The sequence below is a fragment of the Carcharhinus amblyrhynchos genome, chromosome 35 (genome assembly GCF_965287045.1).
Source record: "Carcharhinus amblyrhynchos chromosome 35, sCarAmb.v2.hapA, whole genome shotgun sequence".
Classification (NCBI taxonomy): domain Eukaryota; kingdom Metazoa; phylum Chordata; class Chondrichthyes; order Carcharhiniformes; family Carcharhinidae; genus Carcharhinus; species Carcharhinus amblyrhynchos.
In genome coordinates, this window is record NC_137358.1 from 219,333 (window position 1) to 246,143 (window position 26,811).

At 42.7% G+C, this 26,811-nt stretch overlaps 1 protein-coding gene across 1 annotated transcript; it reads left to right on the forward strand.

Moving 5' to 3' along the window:
- Nucleotides 1–23,372: 23,372 nt before the first annotated feature.
- Nucleotides 23,373–25,870, forward strand: pth2 (parathyroid hormone 2). The gene is made up of 2 exons (XM_080217718.1): nt 23,373–23,479; nt 25,405–25,870. The coding sequence occupies exons 1-2, from the start codon at nt 23,373–23,375 to the stop codon at nt 25,868–25,870; spliced, it is 573 nt and encodes a 190-aa protein (XP_080073844.1).
- Nucleotides 25,871–26,811: the final 941 nt, after the last annotated feature.

Here is a 26,811-nt window from a genome sequence, read left to right on the forward strand (position 1 = left end):
TTTTTGATAGACATTGATTTCATTTTGGTAAGCTCTGATGTTCTGGAGTCTGATCTTTGATATCCTCGATGGCCAGTTCCTCATGAACATCAGATACTTCACCTTGTGTAGTTGCTTCATTGCCAGTTTCCAGAGATATTGGTTGTTTTTCTGGAGTAGAACCTGAACTTTCTGTAGTAGTCTTTGGTTCAGAGATTTCAAAGCCTTGCATATCTGACATAAACCTTTCTGACACTGTTTCCACTAATTCACTTCTTGGAGTAAGGATTTGATCCTCTGACATATTTTCTCATCATCAGATTGCTCTGTATAAGAAATCGAACCTGTCTCAGCTGGAATGGTTGCAGATACCCACTGCTCACTTGTAGTTTCTCACCAAAACTCTTTCTCCATTTAAAATTCCTCAGTTTCAATCGTTGTTCACAGCGAGTAACTTGTGCTTGTTGTTGTTGCTCTCCTGTTGCAGTTGTATCAGGTGGTGTGAGTAGATCAAATTTAGTCATCGGTTTCCTTCTCCGGAACAACATTGTGTGGTGACGTGAGTCGTGTTCTGATAGGATAACAAACCTTCATCTTTTGACGGTTTGATGACATGTTTCAAGGACTGTACTAACCTCTCCGCCAAGCTCTTAGTATCATAGTCATTGAGTCATAGAGGTTTACAGCATGGAAACAGGCCTTTCAGGCCAACTTGTCCATGCCACCCAGTTTTTATCCATTAAGCTAGTCCCAATTGCCAGCATTTGCCCCATATCCCTCTATACCTGTCTTACCCATGCAACTGTGTCAATGCTTTTTAAAAAAGCATTTTAAAATTTTGTACCGCTGCTACTACTGCCTCAGGCAGCTTGTTCCAGAAACTCACCATCCTTTGCATGAAAAATTGCCTCTCTGGACCCTTTTGTGTCCTCCGCTCTCACCTTAAACTTATGACCTCTAATTTTAGACTCCCCTACCTTTGGGAAAAGATGTTGACTAGCTGATCCATGCCCCTCATTATTTTACAGACCTCTGTAAAATCACCCCTAAGCTCCAAGGAAAAAAGTGCCAGTCTATCTAGTCTCTCTTTATTCCTCAAACCATAACGGCCCGGTACTCTTTCTAGTTTAATATTATCCTTTTCATAATAGGGTGAGCAGACTGTACCAATATCTTGTACAAGGCACCCTGTATTCAATGTTCTGACAAATGAAACCAAGCATGCTGAATGTCTCCTACACCACCCTATGTGACTCCACTTTCAAGGAGCTATGAACATATACCCCTAGATCTCTTCTATAACTCTCCCCAGTACCCTATCATTAACTGAGTAAGTCCTGCCACGGTTCAATCTACCAAAATGCATTACCTCGCAGTTATCTAAAACTCCATCTGCCATTCACTGGCCCACTGACCCAACTGATCAAGATCCAATTTTAGATTATCTTCTTCACTGTCCATAATGTCACCAATCTTTATATCATCTGCAAACTTTCTCATCCTATTAATGACAAATAACAGTGGACCCAGCACTGATCCCTGAGGCACACTGCTGGTTCCAGGCCTTTAGTCTGTAAAACAATCCTCTACAAGCATCTTCTGTCATCTGTCATCAAGCCAATTTAGTGGATGGATGAGATGGGCCAGTTCTTATGGATTGTATACCAGTGATCTTGAGATAATCCACAAATTCCTGGGATGTAAATTGCATTCCATTATCGCTGACTAGTTGTTCAGGCCGTCCAAATCTTACGAACAACATATCCAACTCCTCGACAGTCCTTTCTGTTAGGGTGGATTTCATCATCCACTTTGAGTGAGTGTCCACTAGGGCAAGAAACAGGTTACCTTCAATGGATCTCACAAAGTCGATAGTATCCTCTGCCAAGGTTATTTTGGAAATCTGAATTCTAGCACATGACTGACATTGCTTAACTTTCTCTTCTATTTCTGAGTCAAATCCCAACCCCAAAAATAACTTTGTGTGAGCTCTTTCATCTGCACCATCCCTGGATGACCTTTGTACAGTTGATCCAGGATTTGGTTTCATAAGCATGGAGGGATGATCACCCTAATTCCCCTTAGCAATACTTCCTTTTGGACTGTTAATTCAAATTCTTTCAATATAAAAGGTGTGAAGCCAGGATTCTTCTTTTGTGGTCCAAAGATGTTTCTCTTAAAAGCATTTCCAGGAGCCTACCCAATATTGGATACTTTTTCATGTGCTTTTGCATCTAGATGATGTTATTGGGACATTCTCCACCTGCATGTCAACGGCAGAATTATTTGGATGTTTCATTTGCCTATTATGAATGGTCCCTCTGAGGTTCTCATTGGATAAAGTGAGGAGATTTGCTATAGATTTATAGAAAATAACAGCAGAGGAGATGGCCAATCAGCCCATCAAATGGGCCATTTGGGTGGCACAGTAGCAAGGTGCTTAGCACTGCTGCTTCACAGCTCAGGGACCTGGGTTCAATTCCCGGCTTGGGTCACTGTCTGTGTGAAGTTTGCACATTCTCCTGCTGTCTGCGTGGGTTTCCTCCGGGTGCACCAATTTCCTCCCACAGTCCAAAGATGTGGGGGTTAGGTTGATTGGCCATGCTAAAATTGTCCCTTAGTGTCCAGGGATGCTTAGGTTAAAGGGATTAGTGGGTAAATGTGTAGGGATATGGGGGTAGGGCCTGGGTGGGATTGTGGTTAGTGCAGAGTCGATGGGCCAGATGGTCTCTTTCTGCACTGTAGGATTTCTGTGATTTGAATTTCTAGAGGTAAAGTTTGGTAAAGTTTATTTATTATTGTCAAAAGTAGGCTTACATTAATACTGCAATCAAGTAACTGTGAAAATGCCTCAGTCTCCACACTCTGGCATCTGTTCGGGTACACTGAGAGAGGATTTAGCATGGCCAATGCACCTAACCAGCATGGCTTTTGTACTGTGGGAGGAAACTGGAGCAGACACGGGAAGAACGTGCAGACTCCACATAGACAGTGACCCCATCGGGAATTAAACCAAGGTCCCTGGCACTGTGAGCAGCAGTGCTAACCACTGTGCCGCAGTGGTGGTACACCAAAGGTTACTACATTATAGAAGATTGCATTGTATAAGAGATAACATTAACATGGATAAAGAATTTGTTAGCTAACAGGGAGCAGAGAGTAGGGATAAAAGGATCTTTTTCATGTTGGTAAGATGTACATGTACAGTGCCACAGGAATCAACGCTGGGCCTTCAACTATTTACAATTCACAGCAATGACGTGGGTGAAGAGATTGATGTTGTTAAATTTGGGGATGGCAACAACATAGGTCGGAAAGTAAGTCAGGAAGAGGCAGAGTGTATGCAAAGGAATATAGAGAGGTTAAGTGAGTTGGCAAAAAATTAGGCAGATTTGATTTGATTTATTATTGTCACATAGAGCAAACAACAGTATAGCACAGAAACAGGCCCTTCGACCCACCAAGTCTGTGCTGACACAGATGCCTCTCGAATATTTTCTTGCCTCTACATGGTCCACATCCCTCAATTCCGTGCCTATCCATGTATCTATCCAAATGGCTCTTGAATGTTTTATAACAGCTTCTTTTAGCAGCATCCAGACACAGTTCCATCTCCAGTTCTGCTATCTTATCAGAACCATTTCTTCATCTACAATTGCATCAAACATTTATTCCAGATTCTCTTCCTCTTCAGCTCCATTCTCACTTCAAAACATTTATAAAACATTTATAAAACCTGATGCAAATTATTTAAAATCTCCCATACCTTGGTTCCAACTTCTCCTAATTCATTTCTTTACTTTAATACGTTCCTGTGTCCTAATTGAAAAAAAGTGAAATATTATTTTAACAATATCTTCAGCAGAATACACCTTTATTACAATAAATAAGTTGAAGAATGAAATATTAAAGTAGTTCTGTGTCAGTGATGATATAATGCAAGAAATAATTCACAAGTCTCTCAACACAAATGGAAAAATCTCCACATCCCCCACCTCAACTGAACAATTCCCAGAGATAATGCTACAGGTGAGGGGGAAGGGGTGGGTCTATATTAGAATTCAGTCTGAGAGTGGTGACAGGAGGACTAATGGAACAGTCACTTTCAGTCAGCTCAATCCCACCTGACATCTAACCTGTGCGACAAAGACTTGAATATTGCCTCACTGTCATCACTGATCGAACATCGGGATCTCATTTCCCATCACTCAGCCACTTTCATTCCAACAATCCCACTTTCTCATCTTTTCCGTGTTGGGATTGTTCAGACAAGAGGGAGACGCTGTTCTGCTGTATCACCAGGAAAATACAGTAAGGTTTAACTTGCTTGTGTTTGTATTTTAGAAGAGAAATTGTATTTACATTGCAGGATTTGTTGTCACAATCCAGGCCAGTGGTCGTTAATCGCTAGGAATTACCCAATAGGGAGTTAACCAATGGGCAGTTAACAAGTTGCAATTAATTAGCCAGCAGCTGACAAGCAGCAGTTAACCAATGAATAATTAATTAGTGGGTAGGTAACTAGCAGCAATTTATTACCTCGCCACTACCTGTCGGTCAGATGGGATGAGAAATGAGAGATCTTGCCAATGGCATCCTCTGAACAAAGTAGTTAGCCAGTGAGAACTTAACTAATGGGCAGTAAATTAGTCATTAATTAATAGGCAGTTAATAAACAGCCAGTTCATTAGCAAACAACTGACTAACAGCAGTTAATTAGTGGGTAGATAATTAGTTGGCAGTTAATTAAGTTAACAGGCAATTAATTAATGGGCCATTAACCAGCAACTGTTAACCAAAACACAGTTAACCAACAGTAATTAACCAGCAGGCAGTTATTTAAGGACAATTCCCCAGTGCTCAGCTAGTTAGTACATAGTTAACCAGCAGCAGTTAATCAGTGGGCAGGTTATTAGTGGGCAGTTAAGCATTGACAGTTAACCAAAACATAGTTGACCAACAGCAACTAACCAGCAGGCAGTTACTTAGCAAGCTGTTAATTCAGGGTGCTCAGCTAGTGATCAGCTAGTTTATGGGAGTTAACCAGTGTCTGTGGATCCAGCTGTGGCGATACACGCTCCAGCATTTTGTCTGTTTGATTCCACAGAGCAGTTCCAGACTTTTATTTATGATCTTGTCTGTTCAAGATCATCACAGACTTGATGTTTTATTACTAATTTATCATAGGTCACAAATAATGTGCAGGCTTACATTCTGAAGTATTTGTTCCTGAATTGAATTCTGTTCGAGTTTTTGCTCCTATCTTTTCAAACTCTTGTAAATTTGAATTAAGAAAGGTTTAAGTTGGGGAGGCAATCAGATAAGGTGAGTGAAAGAGTAGCAGAACACTACGTTTGAGTCTATGTACTGTTATAACCCCTTGGTACAAGTCACAGTGTGTAATCCGTCCATCTCACTGAAAGAACAAATCGTAAAATGACGTAGAACAAGAGGAAGCCATTTGGCCCATTGTGCTTGTACTAGCTCTATGATAGAGACATTGAATTTACCCTCCTCCCTTTACTTTATTCCCATATTCCTGCAAATTTTTTCCATTCAATACTTGGGGGATCTGCCTTGTAATCAGAAACTGCCTGCCCACTCCATGACTGCAACCTTCCCGACTCCATACGATGGACTGTGCCTCCCTTATTCACTTCAAAGTTCAGTAACCAGTCCACTACCTACCAACACTAATCAGTAATTGTCAGGAATCATTCAGAACAGTTTATCGTTTCCTCACTAGTTTACACAGGTGGCAGTTGCTGGGAGGAGAGAGGAAGGGGGTCACTTAATGTCTTGTGCCTCTTTGAGTTAGATGACATGCTGTCCTGAATCTGTGCACAGACAGAGTGTTCTCAGTCCGGAGAAGGCAGAGTCAGGATTACTCTATCTGTGAATTTAGGGGGCCCGGCATTAAACACAACCCCATTACTGACTGGCTGTCACACAGTCTGAGCCCTCAGTATCCCACCATTTCCTTAGGTTAAAAACTATTTCCAAATTCAACAATGTTGGAGATTTTCCCTTCTGCTCATTTTACCAGGTTTTCTTTCCCTGACCGTGTTACGTAGAGTTTATAGTTTATTTCAGAAACTAGGCTAACATTACAAACATAGGATTGTTGGATGAGCTGCAAAGAGACTTACAAATCTAGACTACATTGCATGTCCAAGGATGTGATTTAACCAAAAAATTCCAAGTACCCAATGAGTGAGAAAATGGGAGAGAATTGCACTGGATTTTTGGGCCTCATTGTTTTGCGCTAAAGAAGTGCCAGGATGTGATTCTCGTGATTGAGGGGGGGGGAGCTGGAGTGCAGAGCCTGAGCTCACCGGAAAGCTGGCTGCTGAGCTCTCGGGGTGCCATTGTGCTGGGGCCCCAATCTCCCAGAGATCTCCTTTAGCTTCCCCTCACCTGCCTCACGGATGTAGTAACCACCACCTCCTCCCCAATCACCCTCGCCTGCAGAGTTCTCTTCTTACCCCTCCCCCCGGAGATGGCCCCCATTTGCAGACTTCCCTCCCCCCAACCCATCAGACTTCCTTTTGCTCCATCCCACCCCTGTGGAGCATCCTTTCCCTCCCCCCACCCCCACAGGCTCCAACCCCGCTCAAGCCCAACCCTCTTGGCACTGCTCTTAGCACAGTTGTGGTAGCTAGTGGGCAGTGCCAGGGTGCCTGATGGGCACAGTCCAGCCCGGCCCACAACCAACAGGGGGGGATTCAGTGGCCTCTGATCCCACTGGCAAGGCCATCATGTTGGCTTTTGCTGGTGGGGGCCATCTGGGATTTCTGCCAGGGAGAACCTCAACGAGCAAGTGGTTAAGGTAAGTGAGCCTGGACGATAGCATCTGGGACTCATTAATGACATGCTAAGCATTGTTAAGCATGTCATTAATATTTAAGTTAACTTCAAGGGCGTGAAGCCAATTCCGCCGGCAAAACAGGGCCAGTAAGGTTGGGGGAGGCAAGAAACCTCCCGTTTTTCATCTCTCGCCCGATCCTAGTACCTCGCCTTGCCAAAAGTCGGGCGGTACAGGGTCATAAGATCACGCCCAAAGAGTAGGATACGGGAAAACAAAGCTTATGTCAGCTACCAAGAGTTGAAGAAAGTCTGCAGGTATATAAAAAGTGCAGGGGAGAAATCAAACAGGAAATTTAGAAAACAACAAGGTGGCATGAAAAATATTGACAAGTAAAATCAAGGAAAACCCAAAGATGTTTTAGAAAAGCATGCAGAGCAAGAGAAAAAAATAAGAAATATGGCTGATAGAGACTAAAGAAGTAACTTTGGTTCAATTTTCACAAAAAGGACGGACAAAGCATATAGTAGTTAAGAAGGCAGAGTCTGAAATCAGGATGGGATAAACATAGTGATCCAGGAAATGTGAAAATTGGATAAATCCTCCAATGTGGTTGAAATGTATCTCAAGCTATTAAGGAAGCAAGGGAAGAAATAGTGATTTGATTTATTATTGTCACACGTATTAGTATAAAGTACAAAGTATTGTTTCTTGCGCGTTATATAGATAAAACATACCGTTCATAGAGAAGAAATGGAGAGAGTGCAGAATGTAGAGTTACTGTCATAGCAAGAGTGTTGAGAAAGATCAACTTAATATGAGGTAGGTCCATTCAAAAGTCTGACGGCAGCAGGGTTGTTCTTGAGTCGGTTGGTACATGACCTCAGACCTTTATATCTTTTTCCCGACAGAAAGTGAAAGCGAGTTAGAGTTAGGATTAGGTCCTTGATTATGCTGGCTGCTTTTCCGAGGCAGCGGGAAGTGTAGACAGAGTCATTGGACAGAAAACTGGTTTGTATGCTGGACTGGGCTTTGTTCAGGACTCTTTATAGTTTCTTGTGGTCTTGGGCAGAGCAGGAGCCACACCAAGTTGTGATATGACCAGAAAAGAATGCTTTCCATTGTGCATCAGTAAAAGTTGGTGAGAGTCGTAGCAGGCATACCAAATTTCATTAGCCTGAGAAAGTAGAGGCGGTGCTGGGCTTAATTATAGCATCAGAAGGACCAGGACATGTCGCTGGCGATCTGGACACCTAAAACCCTGAAGCTCTCAACCATTTCCTCTTCATCCCCATTGATGTAGACAGAGGCATTCCCTCCACTACACATCTTGAAGTCAATGACTATCTCCATTTTATTGAAATTGAGGGAGGGATTATTGTCATTGCACCAGTTCACCAGGTTCTCTATCTCTTTACTGTACTCCGTCTCATCATTGTTTGAGGTCCAACCCACTGAGGTAGTGTCATCAGAAAACTTGAAAATTGAGTTAGAGGGGAATTTGGTCAGACAGTCATACGTGTATAAGGAGTATAGTAGGGGGCTGAGGACACAGCCTCGTGGGGCACTGATGTTGACAATGATTGCGGAGGAGGTGTTGTTGCCCATCCTTACTGATTGCAGTCTGCTTCAGGAAGTTTAGGATCCAGTCGCAGAGGGAGGTGCCGAGCCCTGGACCACGGAGTTTGGCAATGAGTTTTGTAGGAATAGTAGTGTTGAGCTGTAGCCTATAAATAGGAGTCTGACATAGGTGTCTTTGTTATCCATGTGTTCCAGGGTTGAGTGTAGGGCCATTTGCTGTGAATCTGTTGCAACAATAGGCAAATTGGAGCAGACCCAGGAAATCTCGGAGGCTGGAATTGATTCACAGTGGCACAGTGGTTAGCACTGCTGCCTCACAGCAAGAAGTCTCACAACACCAGGTTAAAGTCCAACAGGTTTACTGGTAGCACAAGCCACTAGCTTTCCGAACACTGCTCCTTCATCAGGTGCCTCACAGTACCAGGGAGCCAGGTTCGATTCCCTGTTTGGGTCACTGTCTGTGTGGAATTTGCACATTCTCCCCATGTCTTTGTGGGTTTCCTCCGGGTGTTCTAGTTCCCTCCCACAGTCCAAAGATTTGTAGGTTAGGTGAATTGGCCATGCTAAATTCTCCTTCAATGTACCCGAACAGGTGCTGGATTGTAGCGGCTAGGGCATTTTCACAGTCGCTTCATTGCAGTGTCAAGGTAAGCCTACTTGGGACTAATAAAAAAATTCTACTTTGATTCATGCCATGACTAACATAAGAACATAAGAACTAGGAGCAGGAGTCGGCCATCTGGCCCCTCGAGCCTGCTCCACCATTCAATAAGATCATGTCTAATCTTTTTGTGGACTCAGCTCCACTTACCCGCCCGTTCACCATAACCCTTAATTCCTTTACTATTCAAAAATCTATCTATCCTTGCCTTAAAAACATTCAATGAGGTAGCTTCAACTGCTTCACTGGGCAGGGAATTCCACAGATTCACAACCTTTTGGGTGAAGAAGTTCCTCCTCAACTCAGTCCTAAACCTGCTTCTCCTTATTTTGAGGCTATGCCCCCAAGTTCTAGTTTCACCCGCCAGTGGAAACAAGTTCCCTGCTTCTATCATATCTATTCCCTTAATAATCTTATATGTTTCAATGAGATCTCCCCTCATTCTTCTGAATTCCAATGAGTATAGCCCCAGTCTACTCAGAATCTCCTCATAAGCCAATCCTCTCAACTCCAGAATCAACCTAGTGAATCTCCTCTGCACTCGCTCCAGTGCCAGTATATCCTTTCTCAAGGAGACCAAAACTGTACACAGTACTCCAGCACCTTATACAGCTGCAACATAATCTCACTGTTTTTAAACGCCATCCCTCTAGCAATGAAGGACAGAATTCCATTTGCCTTCTTCATTACTTTCTGTACCTGCAAACCAACTTTTAGTGATTCCTGTACAAGGACACCCATGTGCCTCTGCACAGCAGCATCCTCAATTTTTTTACAATTTAGATAATCCATTTTGCTGTTATTCCTACGAAAATGGATGACCTCACATTTGCCAACATTGTACTCCATCAGCTAGACCTTTTCCCACTCACTTAGACTAAGTATATCCCTTTGCAGACTTTTAGCGTCCTCTGCACACTTTGCACTGCCACACATCTTAGTATCAGCTGCAAATTTTGACACACTATACGATGTAAATTGTAAACAATTACAGTCCCAACATTGATCCCTGAGGCACACCATTAGTCACTGATCGCCAACCAGGAAAACACCCATTTATCCCCGCTCTTCGCTTTCTGTTAATTAACCAATCCTCTATCCATGCTAATACATTACCCGTAACACCGTGTACCTTTATCTTACGTAGCACCCTTTTGTGCGACACTTTATCAAATGCCTTCTGGAAATCCAGGTACACCACACCCACAGGTTCCCCATTGTCCACTGCACATACAATGTTCTCAAAGAATTCCATCAAATTAGTCAAACATGACCTTCCCTTCATGAATCCATGCTGCATCTTACCAATGGGACAATTTATATCCAAATGTCTCACTATTTCTTCCTTGATAATAGATTCAAGCATTTTCCCTACTACAGAAGTTAAGCTAACTGGCCTATAGTTACTGCCTTTTGTCTATCTCCTTTTTTAAATAGTGGCGTCACATTTGCTGTTTTCCAATCTGTGGGAACCACCACAGAAGTCCAGCGAATTTTGGTAAATTACCACTAGTGCATTTGCTATTTCTCCCACCATCTCTTTTAGTATCCTGGGATGTATTCCATCAAGGCCAGGAGGCTTGTCTACCTTTGGCCCCAGAACTTGCCCAACACAACCTCTTTTGTGATAATAGTTTCTAGGTTCTCACCTGCCATAGCCTTCCTGTCATCAAATTTTGGCATGTTATTTGGGTCTTCCACTGTGAAGACTGACACAAAATACCTGTTCAATGCCTCAGCCATTTTCTCATTTCCAGTTATTACATCCCCCTTCTCGTCCTCTAAAGGACCAATATTTACTTTAGCCACTCTTTTTCGTTTTAGACATTTGTAGAAACTTTTGCTGTCTGTTTTTATATTCTGAGCTAGTTTACTCTCATAATTTATCTTACTTTTCTTTATAGTTTTTTTTGTGGCTTTCTGCTGACCTTTAAAGATTTCCCAGTCCTCTAAGTTCCCACTAATCTTTACCACTTTGTATGCATTTTCTTTCAGTTTGATTCCCTCCTTTATTTCCTTCGATATCCATGGCTGTTTATCTCTTTTTCTACAGTCCTTCCTTATCACTGGGATATACTTTTTTGAGTGCTGTGAAAGATCACTTTGAAAGTCCTCCACTGTTCCTCAATTGTCCCATCGTAAAGTTTTTGCTCCCAGTCTACCTTAGCCAATTCCTCCCTCATCCCTTTATAGTCTCCTTTATTTAAGCACAAGACATTGGTATTGGATTTTATCTTTTCATGCTCCATCTGTATTTTAAATTCAACTATACTGTGATCATTTCTTCCATGAGAATCCCTAACTATAAGATCATTAATTATTCTGTCTCATTACTCAGGACCAGATCTAGGATAGCTTGCTCCCTCGTAGATTCCATTACATACTGTTCAAGGAAGCTATTGCAGATACATTCTATGAACTCCTCCTCTAAGCTGCCTTGACAAACCTGGTTTGACCAATCAACATGTAGATTAAAATCCCCCACGATAATTGCTGTATCAGTTTGGCATGCAGCAGTTACTTCTTTGTTTATTTCTTGCCCTACCATGATGTTATTATTGGTGCCCTATAGACTATGCCTATCAGTGATCTTATCTCCTTACTATTCCTAACTTCCACCCAAACTTTTTTACCATAGAACCTATATCATCTCTCACTACCACCCTGATGTCATCCTTAAATATCAGAGCTAGACCATCTCCCTTATCTTCCTGTCCATCCCTCCAGTCTGATACCCCAGTCGTGACCATTCTGCAACCATGTCTCTGCAATGGCCACCAAATCATACTCACTCACGATGATTTGTGCCGTCAAGTCATTTACCTTGTTTCAAATGCTACGAGCATTCAGATAAAGTGCCCTTAATGCTAGGTTTGTATCTTCTTTTTGAATCCTAACATCTCCATTAATAACGTATTCTGAGTTCTCCTTCCTTTTAACTTTTAACCTTTCAAAGGACTTGATAATAATTAATGTCAGGGCCACCAGACGATAGTCATTAAGGCATGCTGCTTGGCTTTTCTTTGCTACAGGGATGAGGATTGTCTTCTTGAAGCAGATAGGGATCTCAGATTGGTGTAAAGAGAGGTTAAAATGTCTGTGAATACCCCAGCCAGCCGGTCTGTGCAGGATCTGACTGCTGGTCTGGGTACCCCAGCCAGCTATTCATTTGCCATGGGTTGACCTTCAAGAAGGCTGATCTGATGCCTATGCTGGTGACTTCAGATATGAGTTCATTTGAGGCTTCCTGGGTGGAGGGCATGCTCTCATTGACCTTTTGCTCAAAACAGGCATAGAATACATTGAGCTTATCGGGGAGGAGTGCATTGGTACCAGCGATTCTAAACACCTTCACCTTGTAGCCTGTTATGTCGTGTAGATCTTCCAGAGTGGAAGCTCTGACCATCATTTTCTAATCCTCCCAGGTTACTGGTGTCATATTGAAGAATTTTACATTGAAGCAGAGAGAAAGGGAGAGCTTGAGTGATTAAAGATAGTCATTGAAAAAATTCTGAGAGATAAGAACATAAGAACATAAGAAATAGGAGCAGGAGTAGGCCATCTAGCCCTTCGAGCCTGCCCCGCCATTCAATAAGATCATGGCTGATCTGTTGTGGCTCAGTTCCACTTTCCCGCCCTCTCCCCATAACCCTTAATCCCCTCTCCTATCAAGAACCCATCAACCCGCTTCTTAAAAATATTTAGCGAGGCAGCGTCCACCACTTCAATGGGCAGAGAATTCCAGAGATTCACCACCCTTTGATAGTATAAACTTGGGAGGAAACATTGAATTAAGAACAATCAGCATGGATTTGTTGATGGAAGGTCACATCTGACTAACTTGATTCAATTCTTTGAGGGTTAGGAAGAAGGGTTGACGAGTATGTTTGATGCAGTCTACATGGATCTTGGCAAGGCAGACTGATCAGAAAATCAAAAGCTGAGGATCTATGGGAAAGTGACAAGTTGAATTCAGAAGTGGCAGGAAGCAAAGGGCTGGCAGTATTTGTATGACTGGAAGGTTGTTCCCTGCAGGGCTTCACAGGGCTAAGCATTGATATTTCATTGATATTTCAAAGATTAACTTATCTGCAAAGGCCAACGCCATTCTTGGGTATGGTCTGTCTCCCCAGTGGGACAGACCTACCAGAGAGAGTGACATTCTGGTGTACAATCAAGAGTGATGGCATGGTACAGGCAAGGAAACCTGCTGATTAACAGCTACCACCCTTCAGTTGATGAATCAGTACTTCTCCATATTGAACAGCACCTGGAAGAAAGATTGAGGGTGGGAAGAGCACAGAATGTATCCTGGTAGGATGGGCTTGATGGTCTGGAATGCACTACCCAATGGATGGTAGGTGTAGAAACCCCCAGTGAATTACTACAAACAGGTTAAGAAGAGGAAGCTGACTTCTCTTTGTCCCACTCGGGGGGGTTGCTTACAGCAGAGTTTGATTTTTTTAGTGTGATATTACCACTCCATCTATGTACAGTTTGGTTTAAGAATTAAGCCAGTCAGATTCCTTGCTTTAACAAGTAATGAGTTAGTCTTATTATTAAAACCTGCTAGGGTAAAGATACAGAAATGAACATAATACACACACACATATACACACACACACAGACACATGCACGCCTTTCTCAGACATGAAGAAAAATAAATAAAACTTTACACAGTAACAAATGTTGAAACTTGGCCAAATAAATAAAGTCTGAAAACAATCTTCACAGATTGGCTGAATGCTTGTTCACGTTAAGAGATCACTTTCTCTGGTGGCTGGTTACTTTCCCCGATTACTTTGGCTTCTGACTGAAGCAGTCACTCTGCAGTTGTGGCTGATTGATTCTCTTTTCTCTTGAAGGTAGCATTCTGTGGAATTCTACTTTAAAAATTCTTTGTTTGCAGCAATATATTCTTCTGGTAAGGGATGAATTTTGTGCTGTATAAAGAGGATCAGGAAGGTTCCTTTCGGCTCCTCACAATCTTACCCTGTCTCAAATTCCTGGTCCCTCCACCTGATAACGTGGTCCTACCTCTTGACAAGATTGTCCCACTCATTGGCAACTTGCTTTGCCTATTGGCAATCCATTCCTGCTGAGTGTATTTATAGGTATTAAAATCTCTGGTCATGCCAGTGTCTGGCCCCAACTGCACATGTCCAACCCCAGATGAAGTTAGAGCTTTTGGCAGTAAACTCATATAATGGCCTTTGGGACATCACATCAAAAATTGGTCGAGCACAAACCCTACTAACCTACTAGGCCACTCAGGCAATTTCCATCTTTAACCTTAGCAGCCATTTGTCATCTGTAGCTAAGGAGATTGAAATCTAATGTGAGGCTCCAGTCATTGATCCTGAAGTAATTCTGATAACCTGAGGGACTTTTAGTGGAGTCTTGTTTCATTGATCTGTCAGAGGCATTTATGCAAAGTTAACAGATAAAAACCAGCACTCACAACATTAACTTTTCTGAATGAAACTTGTGATTCTAGCTGATCAGCTATGCAAACTTTTTGTTGAAAATATGTTCAGTTCATCTGCACTTCATTATAAAGCAAATATCATTCTGAAGAAACATGAATTAATGATCAGAGTAAATGAAATCATGTCAAGAGCTTATACTAACTCCAGACCGAGTGTCTCTTCCTTGGGTTAATGGCAATGACTCACATCTTTTCCTCACGTAAAGACAGCTTTCAATTACGACAAAATACAGGCATACAAAACAATTTTTAATGAGATGTAACAAGATCTTTCACCATCATCGAGTCCAAGATTTGGAATAACCTCCATTTCATGTTTGTATCAAAGATTTGAATAAGATTGTTTCTGCATCTATTTCAAGTGCTGTTCAGGATCTGAAATATTCCAGACTCATTAAAATCATGGTCACTGAGAATTGTTGAAGGTCAGAGAAGTTTATAATAAATGTCCCTGACTCTCCTCACACAGGAAGTCCCACAGCTGCCCCATCATCTTGTTACGTCTGAGTTGTCTTTTGAAATTTGTTTCCTCAAGCTTTAAAGCATGACATTGTTAGCAATTTATTTCCTTTATGAAGACATTGATGTCATTATCCTGGAGTCTTATATAAACCAAGCAAGGCAGAGAATGTCAGTTCTGAGCACCCAAACAACCAACACCACCATTTGTACCGAAACAAGAAACAAAACGTTTCAGCGGTGAGTAAATTCTTTTCTTCACGACTTTACCAATATGGATAGGAGGAAGAACCGATATGAAGTGGATTGGATATCTCATGGTGATCCAATTGAGAGGCTCAAGTGAAGCCATTGACCACTAGAAATGGAGCCTTTTTCTATCTGTGCTCCTTACTCAAGCCTCATTGTAACCCCCTGATCCCCAACTCCTTCATATAAACCTGCCCAATGACAACTTTAACTATTCAATGTGAAGTTATCTCTGCCTAGAGTACATTTGATTCACATCCCAGAGTTGCTTTGTCTGGTCTTACCTGCTGTCTCCTGGACAATTGTAAGGAAGCATATATCTGGCAAGTTTTATTGTATTGGGTGGGGCGCGGTGAGTAAAAATGAGTCAGAGTTTTGGTTCCTGATCACAACCAGTGACTCCTCTTAGAAAATGCTGTTGGATACCCAGAGAAGACGGATCTACCATAGTTTAGAGGAGGAACTTTCCTGTCCCGCCCGCCATAGAAATCGTAGCAGACGGGACAGAAAAATTGGCAGACCATGCAAGCGTCCACTGACCACGGGCAGAAACTTCCAGCCTTGAGGTGAGCGGAAAATCCCTCCCTAGGGCAGGAAATTAGACGAGTAAATTGGAAGGAGGTATTCTCGGGAAAAAGTACCGAAGTAAGGTGGCAGATTTTCAAGGAATGTTTGTCTGGATTTCTGCACGACAATGTTCCGATGAGACAGGGAGGTTTTGGTAGGTTACGGCAACCGTAGTGCCCGAAAGTTGTAATGAACCTAGTCAAAAAGAAAAGGAAAGCGTACGAAAGGTTCAGAGAGCTCGGTAATGTTAGGGATTTGGAGGAGTATACGACTTGTAGGAAGAAACTTAAGAAGGAAATTAGGAGAGCCAGAAGGGGTCATGAGAAGGCCTTGGCGGGTAAGATTAAGGACAACCGTAAGGCATTCTATAAATATGTGAAGAGTAAAAGGATGAAATGTGAAGGAATAGGACCTATAAAATGTGAAAGTGGGAAAGTTTGTACAGAACTGGTAGAAATAGCAGAGGTGCTTAATGAATACTTTACCTCGGTATTCATAGTGGAAAAAGATCTTGGTGGTTGTACTGCAGGCTTGCAGTGGACTCAAAAGACTGAGTATGTGGACATTAAGAAAGAGGATGTGTTAGAAACTTTGAATAGCATCAAGATAGATAAGTCGCTGGGACCGGATGGGATGTACCCCAGGTTATTGTGGGAGGCGAAGGAAGAGATTGCTGAGCCTCTGGCGATGATCTTTGTATCGTCAATGGAGATGGGAGAAGTTCCAGAGGATTGGAGGATTGTGGATGTTGTTCCTATATTCAAGAAAGGGAATACGGATAGCCCAGGAAATTACCGACCGGTGAGTCTAACCTCAGTGGTTGGTAAGCTGATGGAGAAGATCTTGAGGGACAGGATTTATGAACATTTAGAGAAGTTTAGTATGCTTGAAAGTAGTCAGCAAGGCTTTGTCAAGGTCATGCCTTACGAGCCTGGTTGAATTCTTTGAAAATGTGACTAAACGCATTGATGCAGGGAGAGCAGTGGATGTGGTTTATATGGACTTCAGCAAGGCGTTCGGTAAGGTCCCCCATGCAACACGTCTTCAGAAAGTGAGAGGGCATGGGATCCAAGGGGTTGTTGCCTTGTGGATCCAGAACTGGTTTACCTGCAGAAGGCAGACAGTGGTTGTAGATGGGTCTTTTTCTGCATGGAGGTCGGTCACCAGTGGAGTGCCCCAGGGATCTGTTTGAGGACCCTTGCTGTTTGTCATTTTCATAAATGACCTGGATGAAGAAGTGGAGGGATGGGTTAGTAAGTTTGCCGACGACACGAAAGTTGGTGGTGTTGTGGATAGTTTGGAGGGATGTCAGAAGTTGCAGCGAGACATAGACAGGATGCAAGACTGGGCGGAGAAGTGGCGGATGGACTTCAACCTGGATAAATGTGTAGTGGTCCATTTTGGCAGGTCAAATGGGCTGAAGGAGTATAATATCAAGGGTAGGAGTCTTAGCAGTGTAGAGGATCAGAAGGATCTTGGGATCCGGGTCCATAGGGCTCTTAAATCGGCCTCGCAGGTGGAGGATGTGGTCAAGAAGACATATGTACTGGCCTTCATCAATCGAGGGATTGAGTTTAGGAGTCGGGAGGTAATGCTGCAACTGTATGAGACCCTGGTCAGACCCCACTTGGAGTACTGTGCTCAGTTCTGGTCGTCTCATTACAAGAGGGATGTGGAAGCTATTGAAAGGGTGCAGAGGAGATTTACAAGAATGTTGCCAGGATTGGGTGGCATGCCTTATGAGAATAGGTTGAGGGAGCTCGGTCTTTTCTCCTTGGAGAGACGAAGGATGAGCGGTGACCTGATAGAAGTGTATAAGATGTTGAGAGGTATAGATAGGGTGGATTCTCGAAGGCTATTTCCCAGGGCTGAAATAGTTGCTACAAGAGGACACAGGTTTAGGGTGCTGGGGAGTAGATACAGAGGAGATGTCAGGGGTAAGTTTTTCACTCAGAGTGGTGGATGAGTGGAATCGGCTGCCGTTGGTGATGATGGAGGCAAATTCGATAGGGTCTTTTAAGAGACTTCTGGATGAGTACATGGGACTTAATAGGATTGAGGGTTATAGGTAAGCCTAGTAGGTAGTGATATGATTGGCACAACCTGTGGGCCGAAGGGCCTATTTGTGCCGTAGTTTTTCTATGTTCTATGTAGTAGTCTGTTGATTATTAGCATCCAGCACTTTAAAAGCCCTTCTGTGAATTTGTCATTTTAGACTTGTCATAAACACTGAACTTCACCAGATGGTTATGTTTTGAAATGTGCCATTAAAATTCCTGATAAACACCTAAACTCAAGAGACATGCCCATGTGGTCCAGTTCCATGGGGAAAGAAATTCAAACAAAGCCATTGACATGTGAACAGACATTGACCTGGAAACTGTAACCAATAAGGAAAATAAACAATTACTTTAAAATATTTGGGGAATCCGTGATTGTTATGGAAAATATTTGAAAATGAACTTTTAAGAGTTTGTATCAATTGTAAAGGGTTTGATTCTAATTTTTGGGTAATAACAAGTACTAGTCACCTTTGCAACGTTAAAGGATGTTAAAATGTGGAAGTTGTATGGGACGTGTTGGACTTTAACCTGGTGTTATGAGATTTCTTACTGGACGTTGAGAGCCAGAGAAAGGGGTTCCAATAGATCCATGCTACCAGGACTGGTGGAAGCTGAGAGCTGAGAAGATTCTGTAAAGAAGTGTACCACATGGAAAATCTTGTATACACAAAGGTGGCTGCCTCCAGGAAATTAGCTAAGTCTTTGAAGGAAAGGAACTAAAATCCTATTGCAGGAACTTTGTGGGTGACTATGTTAGCTGTACAGGTGAAATGGACTGACTCAAAATTCCGTGAATTTTAGTTTTGACTGTATCTGCTATTCCACTGTTTCATTTACAGATTGAACTGACCATGATTTACCTGCTACTTCATATTTAATTTGTAATCCTTTGATTCTAATGGAAGTAATGTTAAAAAAGTGAAATTTGGTCTCCTATTTCTTCATGCAAATGTGGCTATTTTGCATTATGGACCACCAAGTGGATTACAACAGGCTCTTGAGAGCAGTTCAGATACAGTGAATGAATCGCTGCAGTCCATGTGGTGTAGGTATATCCACAGTACTGTTAGATATGGAGTTTCAGCATTTTGAACCCAGCAACAATGAAGGGACGGTGATACATTTCCAAGTCAGGATGGTGTGCAATTTGGAGAAGAACCTACAGGTGATGGTGTTACTAAGGATCTGTTGCCCTTGTTCTTTGAGGTGTTATAGGTCATGGGTTTGGAGGGTGCAGTTGAAGAAATTTTGGTAAGTTGCTACAATGCACCTCGTACTATAGATAATATCCACTGCTGTCACTGTGCATCAGTGGTAAAGGGAGAATTTTTGAGGTGATGGATAGGGTGCCCACCAAGAACCCTGCATTCTCCTAGATGGTGTTAAATCTCTTGCACCCACCAGGACAAGTGGAAAGCCTTCCATCACATTCATGACTTGTGCCTTGTAGACGATGGACAGACTTTGGAAGGGCAGGTACTCACCTCAGAATTCCCAGCCTCTGTGCTCCTAGCCACAATATTTATATGGCTAGTCTAATTATTATTCACCCTCAGAATGTTGATGGTGGGGTTTCAGTGATAGTAATGCTGAACGTCCTGGAGTGATGGTTACACCGTCCCTTGTTGGTGATGTTCATTGCTGGCACTTACATTGTGTAAATGTTATTTTCCACTCATCAGTTCAAGGTTGATATTGTTCAGGTCTTGCTGCCTATGGACATGGATTACTACAGGATATGAGGAGTCACGAATGGTGCTGAACATTGCACAATCAGCTATTAGCAACTGCATCTCTTACCTTTATGATGGGAGTAAAATCATTGATGAAGGAACTGAAGATGGTTGGGCCTAGGACACTCCCCTGAGGAGCTGCTACAGTGATATCCCAGGACTGAGATGATTGATTTCCAACAACTATAACCATCTTCCTTTGTGTTAGGTATGACTCCAACCAAGGGAGAGTTTTTCCCTGATTTCCATTGACTTCAGGTTTGCAAGAGTCTCTTGATGCCACACTCAAATGCCCTTGATGTCAAGGGCAGTCACTCTTACCTCTGTCTGCATGGGTTTCCTCTGGGTGCTCCAGTTTCCTCCCACAGTTCGATAGACGTGCTGGTTAGGTGTGTTGGCCACGCTCAAATGCCCTTGATATCAAGGGCAGTCACTCTTACCTCACCCGTGCAGTCCAACTCTTTTGTTCATGTTTGAACTAAGACTATGATTAGGTTAAAAACTGAGTATCAATGAGCAAGTTATTGCAGTGTAAGTGCAGCTTGATGACACTGTCAATGGCTCCTTCCATCCCTTTGCTGATAATTAAAACAAGACAGGACAGTTATTGGCTGGATTGGATTTGTCCAGCTTTTTGTGGACAGGATATAGCTGGGCAATTCTGCACATTACTGGGTAGATGCCAGTGTTGTCATGTATTGGAACAATTTGATTAGGGTGCTGCAAGTTCTGGAACACATGTCTTCAGTGTTATAGCTGGGTCCATAGCCTTTGCTGTATCCAGTGCCACTTCTTGAGAGAGAATCAAATTGCCCAAAGACTGGCATCCATGATGTTGGGGATCTCAGGAGGAGGCCGAGGTGGATCATCCACTCAGCACGTCTGGCTGAAGGTGATTGCCAATGCTTCAGCCTGAAATTTTGCACTGATGTGCTGGACACTCCCATTTATTGAGAATGGGGCTATCTGCAGTGCCTCCTCCTCTAGTCAGTTCTTTCATTATCCATGGATAATCATGCCTGGGTGTGTCAGGACTGCAGATGTTTAGGCAGAACTGTTTGTTGTGGGATTGTTTAGCTCGGTCTGTAGCTTCTGTTGCTTAGTACGTATGCAGTCCTTCAGCAAATTGACATCTCATTGTGTCTGGTGCTCCTCCTGGCATGTTCTCTTCCACTGAAGTAAAAGCAGAATATTGCAGGTGCTGGAAATCTGAAATAAAAACAGAAAATGCTGGAAATTTCAGCAGGTCTGGCAGCATCTGTGGAGAGAGAAACCAAGATTTATTTTCTGGCTCCCACATGGCATGTTCCACCGCAGATGTGGAAAGCCAGACAAATCTCCAGTGAAATCAGCAGGACCAGTAGATCCCACCAGTGGGTGGGGACAGAGGTCACAGCACCAGAGTTAACATTTTAAGTCCAATATAACTTTACTTCAGAGCTGGCCGCTACTCATGGCCTTTAGTGCTGCACAAATGCCCAGTTTTGAGTTGATAGATCTATCCTGTACTTAGACAGCATCCCAATGTGAAGATGGAGCTTTCCCTCTACAAAGACTATGCAGTGATCACTCAAACCAATATTGTCACAAACAAATGCATTTACAGCAGATAGATTGGTGAAGACAAGGTCAAGTGTTGGTTCTCTTATGACTTGCTGGCCCAATCTAATAGATATACCCTTCAGGTTCAATCAGACATCGTGACAATGAGCCATTCTTGGTGACAGTTGTTGAAGTTCTGTAGCCAGAATACATCCTTGCCCTAGTTATGCTCAGTGTTTCTCCCAAGTGGAGTTCAACATGGAGAAGTACTAGCTCATCAGTTGAGGGAGGGCAGAAGGTGATAATCAGTGGAAAGTTTTCACGTTTGACCTGACAGAATGAGACTTCAGTCAATATCAAAGACATTCAGTGTCACTCCATCCAGACCACTGTGCTGCCACCTCTGTGCAGATGGTGGGAAAGGATGTACCCAGGGGTGCTGGTGGAAGAGTTTGATGATTCAACGAGCGTACAATGTTAGAATGTTGCTCGATTCGTCCGAGAGACATCTTTCCCAATTTGGGAACAAGTCCTTATGTGTCAGTGAGGAGAATTTTACAGGGTTGGCTGAGCAGGAAGTGCCCTCATCATTTCCATTGCCTGGGTGGATGTTGGGTGGTCTATCCTGCTTTATTCGTATTTGATTTCTTGTAGTGATTTGTCATAATGGAGTGGTTTGCTAAGCCCTCTCAGAGGTAGTTAAGAGCACTCTACATCTTTGGGTCTAAGTCACATGTAGGCCAAACTGGATAAGACAGGCAAATTCCCTTCCCTAAAGTACGTTAGTGAAGCAGCTGGGTTTTTACAGCAATCCAATAGTTTCATGGGTTTTGAGGGAAAATTTGCAGATTTACCAGGAAAAGACGGTATGCGAACTGCTCCTTCAGAAAGCCAGAAGATACACAAGGGGCTAGCAGGCCTCCTTGATTAGGTACAGTGCCTGGGGTGTGTCTGATTGGTTGTTTGGTTATTTGTCTAGACCAAGGTGCGGATGCTTTTAAAAATTCTTTCACAGGGTATGACCGTCATTGGCTAGGCTAACATTTGATGCCCATCCCTAATTGCTCTTGAGCAGAAGTAGTGTAAGTCTGAGAATGGGGCAGCACGGTGGCACAGTGGGTTAGCACTGCTGCCTCACAGCACCAAGGACCTGGGTTCGATTTCCGGCTTGAGTTACTGTCTGTGTCGAGTCTGCACGTTCTCCCTCTGTCTGCATGGGTTTCCTCTGGGTGCTCCAGTTTCCTCCCACAGTTCGATAGACGTGCTGGTTAGGTGTATTGGCCTTCTAAATTCTCCCTCCGCATAGTTGAAAAGGCATCAGAGTGTGGTCCCTAGGGGATTTTCGCAGTAACTTCATTGCAATGTTAATGTAAGCCTACTTGTAACCAAAAAATAAACTTTAAATTTTAGAATGTGTATGTGTGTGTGTGCATGTGTGTATGTGTGCATGTGAGAGACGTTACCAGGATACCAGGGGTGTGTTTCTGAATTTGTCAGGTTTGTGTCTGGATCATGTCAGGTTCATGGTGCTTCATTGGGGCGGCACAGTGGCACAGTGGTTAGCACTGCTGCTTCACAGCACCAGGAATCTGGGTCCGATTTCCAGCTTGGGTCACTGTCTGCATGGAGTTTGCACATTCTCCCCATGTCTGCGTGGATTTCCTCCAGCTGCTCCAGTTTCCTCCCACATTCTGAAAGATGTGCTGGTTAGGTGCATTGACCCAAACAGGCGCTGGAGTGTGGTGAGTAACTTCATTGCAGTTTAATGTAAGCTTTACTTGTGACTAATAAATAAACTTCAACTTTTTAACTTCGTGTGTCAGAGTGTGTTGGAATGTTGTCAGGATGTTTGGGTACAGGTCAGGATTTGTGTCTGGGGATGTGTCTCAAAGAGTATTCTGAGTGTGAGTCTGAGTGTTCGTCAGGATGCGTGTATGCGGGTATTTGTGTGGGATTACGCCTGTGTGTATTTAAATATCACCCGGATTACAGACATCATTTACAACCTCACTTGTCCTGGAACTGTAAAATCCTGCCTGAGATCAATGGACATTTCCATTATCTGCCCCTTGACAGCTCCAATTCTGTTACAGGCGAGGCAGTGAAATTCTGCCTCATCTGGATTTAACTCGATTGTTTGAGAGGATAATACATCTCCTCTAAATGTTGTCTCATCTTTTATCAGAATTCAGAGATGTAAATAATGTTTGGGTGGAGTTGACTTTCTGCCTTTTCTCCTCAGGATATGGAGCCTCTGCCCACTGGTCGGGTGCTACTGTTGGGACTGATTCTAAGCCATGTCCTGGCTCCCTGTCCAGGAGCTGTTCCACCCATGCTCAGGCACACTCAAAGGTAAAACATCTGTCAGGACATCAATTGCTGATTTTGCACAATTTCCATGCAATATAAATTTATCTCAAAATATTTGGTGGGGTTTGAGTTTTCTTTGGCCTGAAATTTTGTCTGAGATGTAGTCCATCTTTGTTAACTCTGTAACTGAGGTCCATTACTTCAGATGCCTGAAAAACACACTCTTCCCTTTTTAATCTGACTTTGGTTTCCAAAAATTGTCGAAAGACTTCAGCTAAGTTTCATGGTGTTCCTTGACCTTTGAAAGTTGAAAATTTGTTGAAAGCGGCATCACAGTTAGACAGGGTGATAAAGAAGGCATTTGGCACACTGGCCTTTTTCAGTCAGAGCTTTGAGTACAGGAGTTGGGAACATTATGTTACAGTTGTATTAGTCATTGGTGAGGCTGCACTTGGAGTATTGTGTACAGTTTTGGTCACCCCGTTATAGGAAAGACATTGATAAACTGAAAAGAGTGCAAAGAAGATTTATGAGGATGTTGCTAGGACCAGTGGGCTTGAGTTAGGAGAGGTTGGCCAGGCTAGGACTTTATTCCTTGAAACATAGGAGAATGAGGCATGACCTTACTGAGGCGTATAAAATTATGAGGGGCATTGATAGAATGAACACAGTCTTTTTCCCAGGATAGGGGAATTGAAAATTAGAGGGCATAGGCTTAAGGTGAGAGGGGAAAGATTTAAAAGGGACCTGAGGGGCAACTTCTTCACGCAGAGGGTGGTGCATGTATGGAGTGAGTTGCTGGAGAAAGTGGTTGAGGGAGGTTCAATGGCAACATTTAAAAAGTATTTGGATAAGAACATGGATGGGAAAGATTAGAGAGATAGTGAACAATTGTCCTGGCTGGAGGGCACCATGGTGAGCTGAAGGGCCTGTTTCCATGCTGTATTGCTCAATGGTTCAATGTGAGGACAAATGGTCTTTGACAAGTAGCTAATCAGTAAGTACCAAATCAATGTCAAACAACAGTTAGTTACATCCTTTGTACTTTCAATGTAAAGAATGAATTAAGGGTCTGGGTGGTTTGTACAAAGAAGGAATTCCCAGAAATACATCACAGCCTGGAATCTTAATCAAGGAGGGCAGTCGGTGGAAATTCTGAGGAGGTTCCTTTGTCCGTGTTTAACCTCTTGCATGAGAGTTTATGGGTCTTGAGTCAATGTTGAGTTCTCCCAGAGCCACTAGTAGTCTGAGGGTCAACTCTCCCAATTTTAATACAAGTCCCCAGATGAAAGTGAGGATGATTTTATGGGGTTGACTGAGCATAAAATAAATTTATCAAGTCCAGTGCCTAGTTTAATACTGGGTGGTCTGATCATTCTTATTCCTATTAAAACTGAAAATGCTGGAAAAACTCAACCGGTCCGACAGCATCTGTAGTGAGTGAAACAAAGTTAATGTCTCAAGTCCATTTGAATTTTCTTCAGACCTGAGGATCTACTTTTGCCACTCCATTTAATGTATTTTAATCCAAGTCACAACAACTTGCTGCAAAAATGCTTTATTCCTTCACATCGCTACTAGTTCTTTTGCCAATTGTTTTAAATCTGCATCCCTCTGTTAGTGACTCTTCTGTCACCAAAAACAATTTCTATCAAATTCCTTCATGATTTTGAACACCTCTATTAATTTGTTTGTTACCTATTGCTGTTCTAAGGATAACAATCCCAGATTTTCCAGTTTGTTACCTGCATTATTTACAGGCCCATGTCTGTTTCTGCCTGTTCCAGGAGGCATGGGTGGGGGGAAGAGGGTGGTGGTGGATTGGACAGAGGAACAAGTTTACTGAGAAATGGGAAAGTATGAATAACACTTGCAACCATTCTGTAACATAATATTTAGTATAATGAAACCTGGGACTGAGATAGAGCTTAGATACATTGACGATGAATGATCTTGTATTATTGTAGTTCCCTACCTAGATCCTGGAAAAGTGGAACTTTGCAGGGACTGTCGGGGGCTAAAGAAGTGGAGAGCAGTTTGCAGCTTATCCCAGATTTGAGTCCATCTCGCTCGTTGCGTGATTGGGGCATTGAGATGATGTCATCATTTCGCACACTCAAAGGACTCCCAGAATCCTGGTGGATTCCCACTTTAAGACGACGAGGTTGGTTTACAAAATTCCCAGTAGCTTCTAGAAATCGTGGTGGTCAATCACACATGACACTTGCAGATGATGCAGGTCTGACCAGGGTTACCCTGGGCAAAAGCTTGTCATCTGATTGGCTGGAACCAAGTACCAATGAAGAAGTAAAGAGGAGCATTGTTGTGGCTGATGATGTCGCTTTTCGAGAAAAGAGCAAGTTCCTGACAGCAATGCAGCGGCAGAAATGGCTGAACTCTGTGATGAGACAACTTGTGATTAATAAAAAGTAGATGTAGAACAATTTATGGATCATTGGTGTTTGTGAGTGTTTCAAATGCAGAAATGTAATTCATTATCTAACTGCAATAAACTTCGCTTAAAAGACACCATAAACTTGCAAGTTTTATATTTTCAATTATCATCTCATGAAAACACCTCTTTTTGGATGTCATTCACAAAATTGCTTTGATTGAAACTGAAGACTAGATCCTAAAGCCTTGAGTGTAGAATGGGATAGGGCAGGGTTCAGAGTTACTGGGATGGAGGAGATGGGGATAAGGGTGTCAGCATGGAGTGGGGAGGATGCAGGGACAGGGGACGTGAGGTGGCTGCCCTGGGATTTGGAATTTCATTTGTGTGTATGATCCCAGCTGGTGAACTGGGATTGTTCTCATTAGAATAAAGAAAGTAAAAATGTGTTCAAAATTAAAAATACAATGATAAAAGTACCTGTAGATAGGGAGAGCATATTGCACAGGCAGCAGGGTCAAAGGATCCAGAGGGAAGAAGAAGGCATTTTTTTGATGTGAATGGCTTTGCTTGAAAAGGATGGTGAAAATAGATTCAATAGTTTTCAGAAGGGAATTATATTTGAATGTGACAGTTTGGCAGGGCTATGGGGAAGAGCAGGTGATGGGATTAATTGGATAGCTCCTTCAAAGAGTTGACATTAGCATGATGGGCTGCATGGCCTATTCAATCAAAAGCAATCTAATGCATAATTTAAGCACATGTACTTCACAAAAATCCATTGGCAGTATCAATTCTGAAGAGAAAATGTAACTCCCAGAGAAGAATCAATGTTGATTTCAGGAATTCAGCTTGTTAATACAGTCACTCACCAAACTCGTTCTGCTCCTGGCTGAGTCCTGTTCTCTCACTCTCTTTGAGGCTTACATAGAACATAGAACAGTACGGCACAGTACAGGCCCTTCAGCCCTCAATGTTGTGC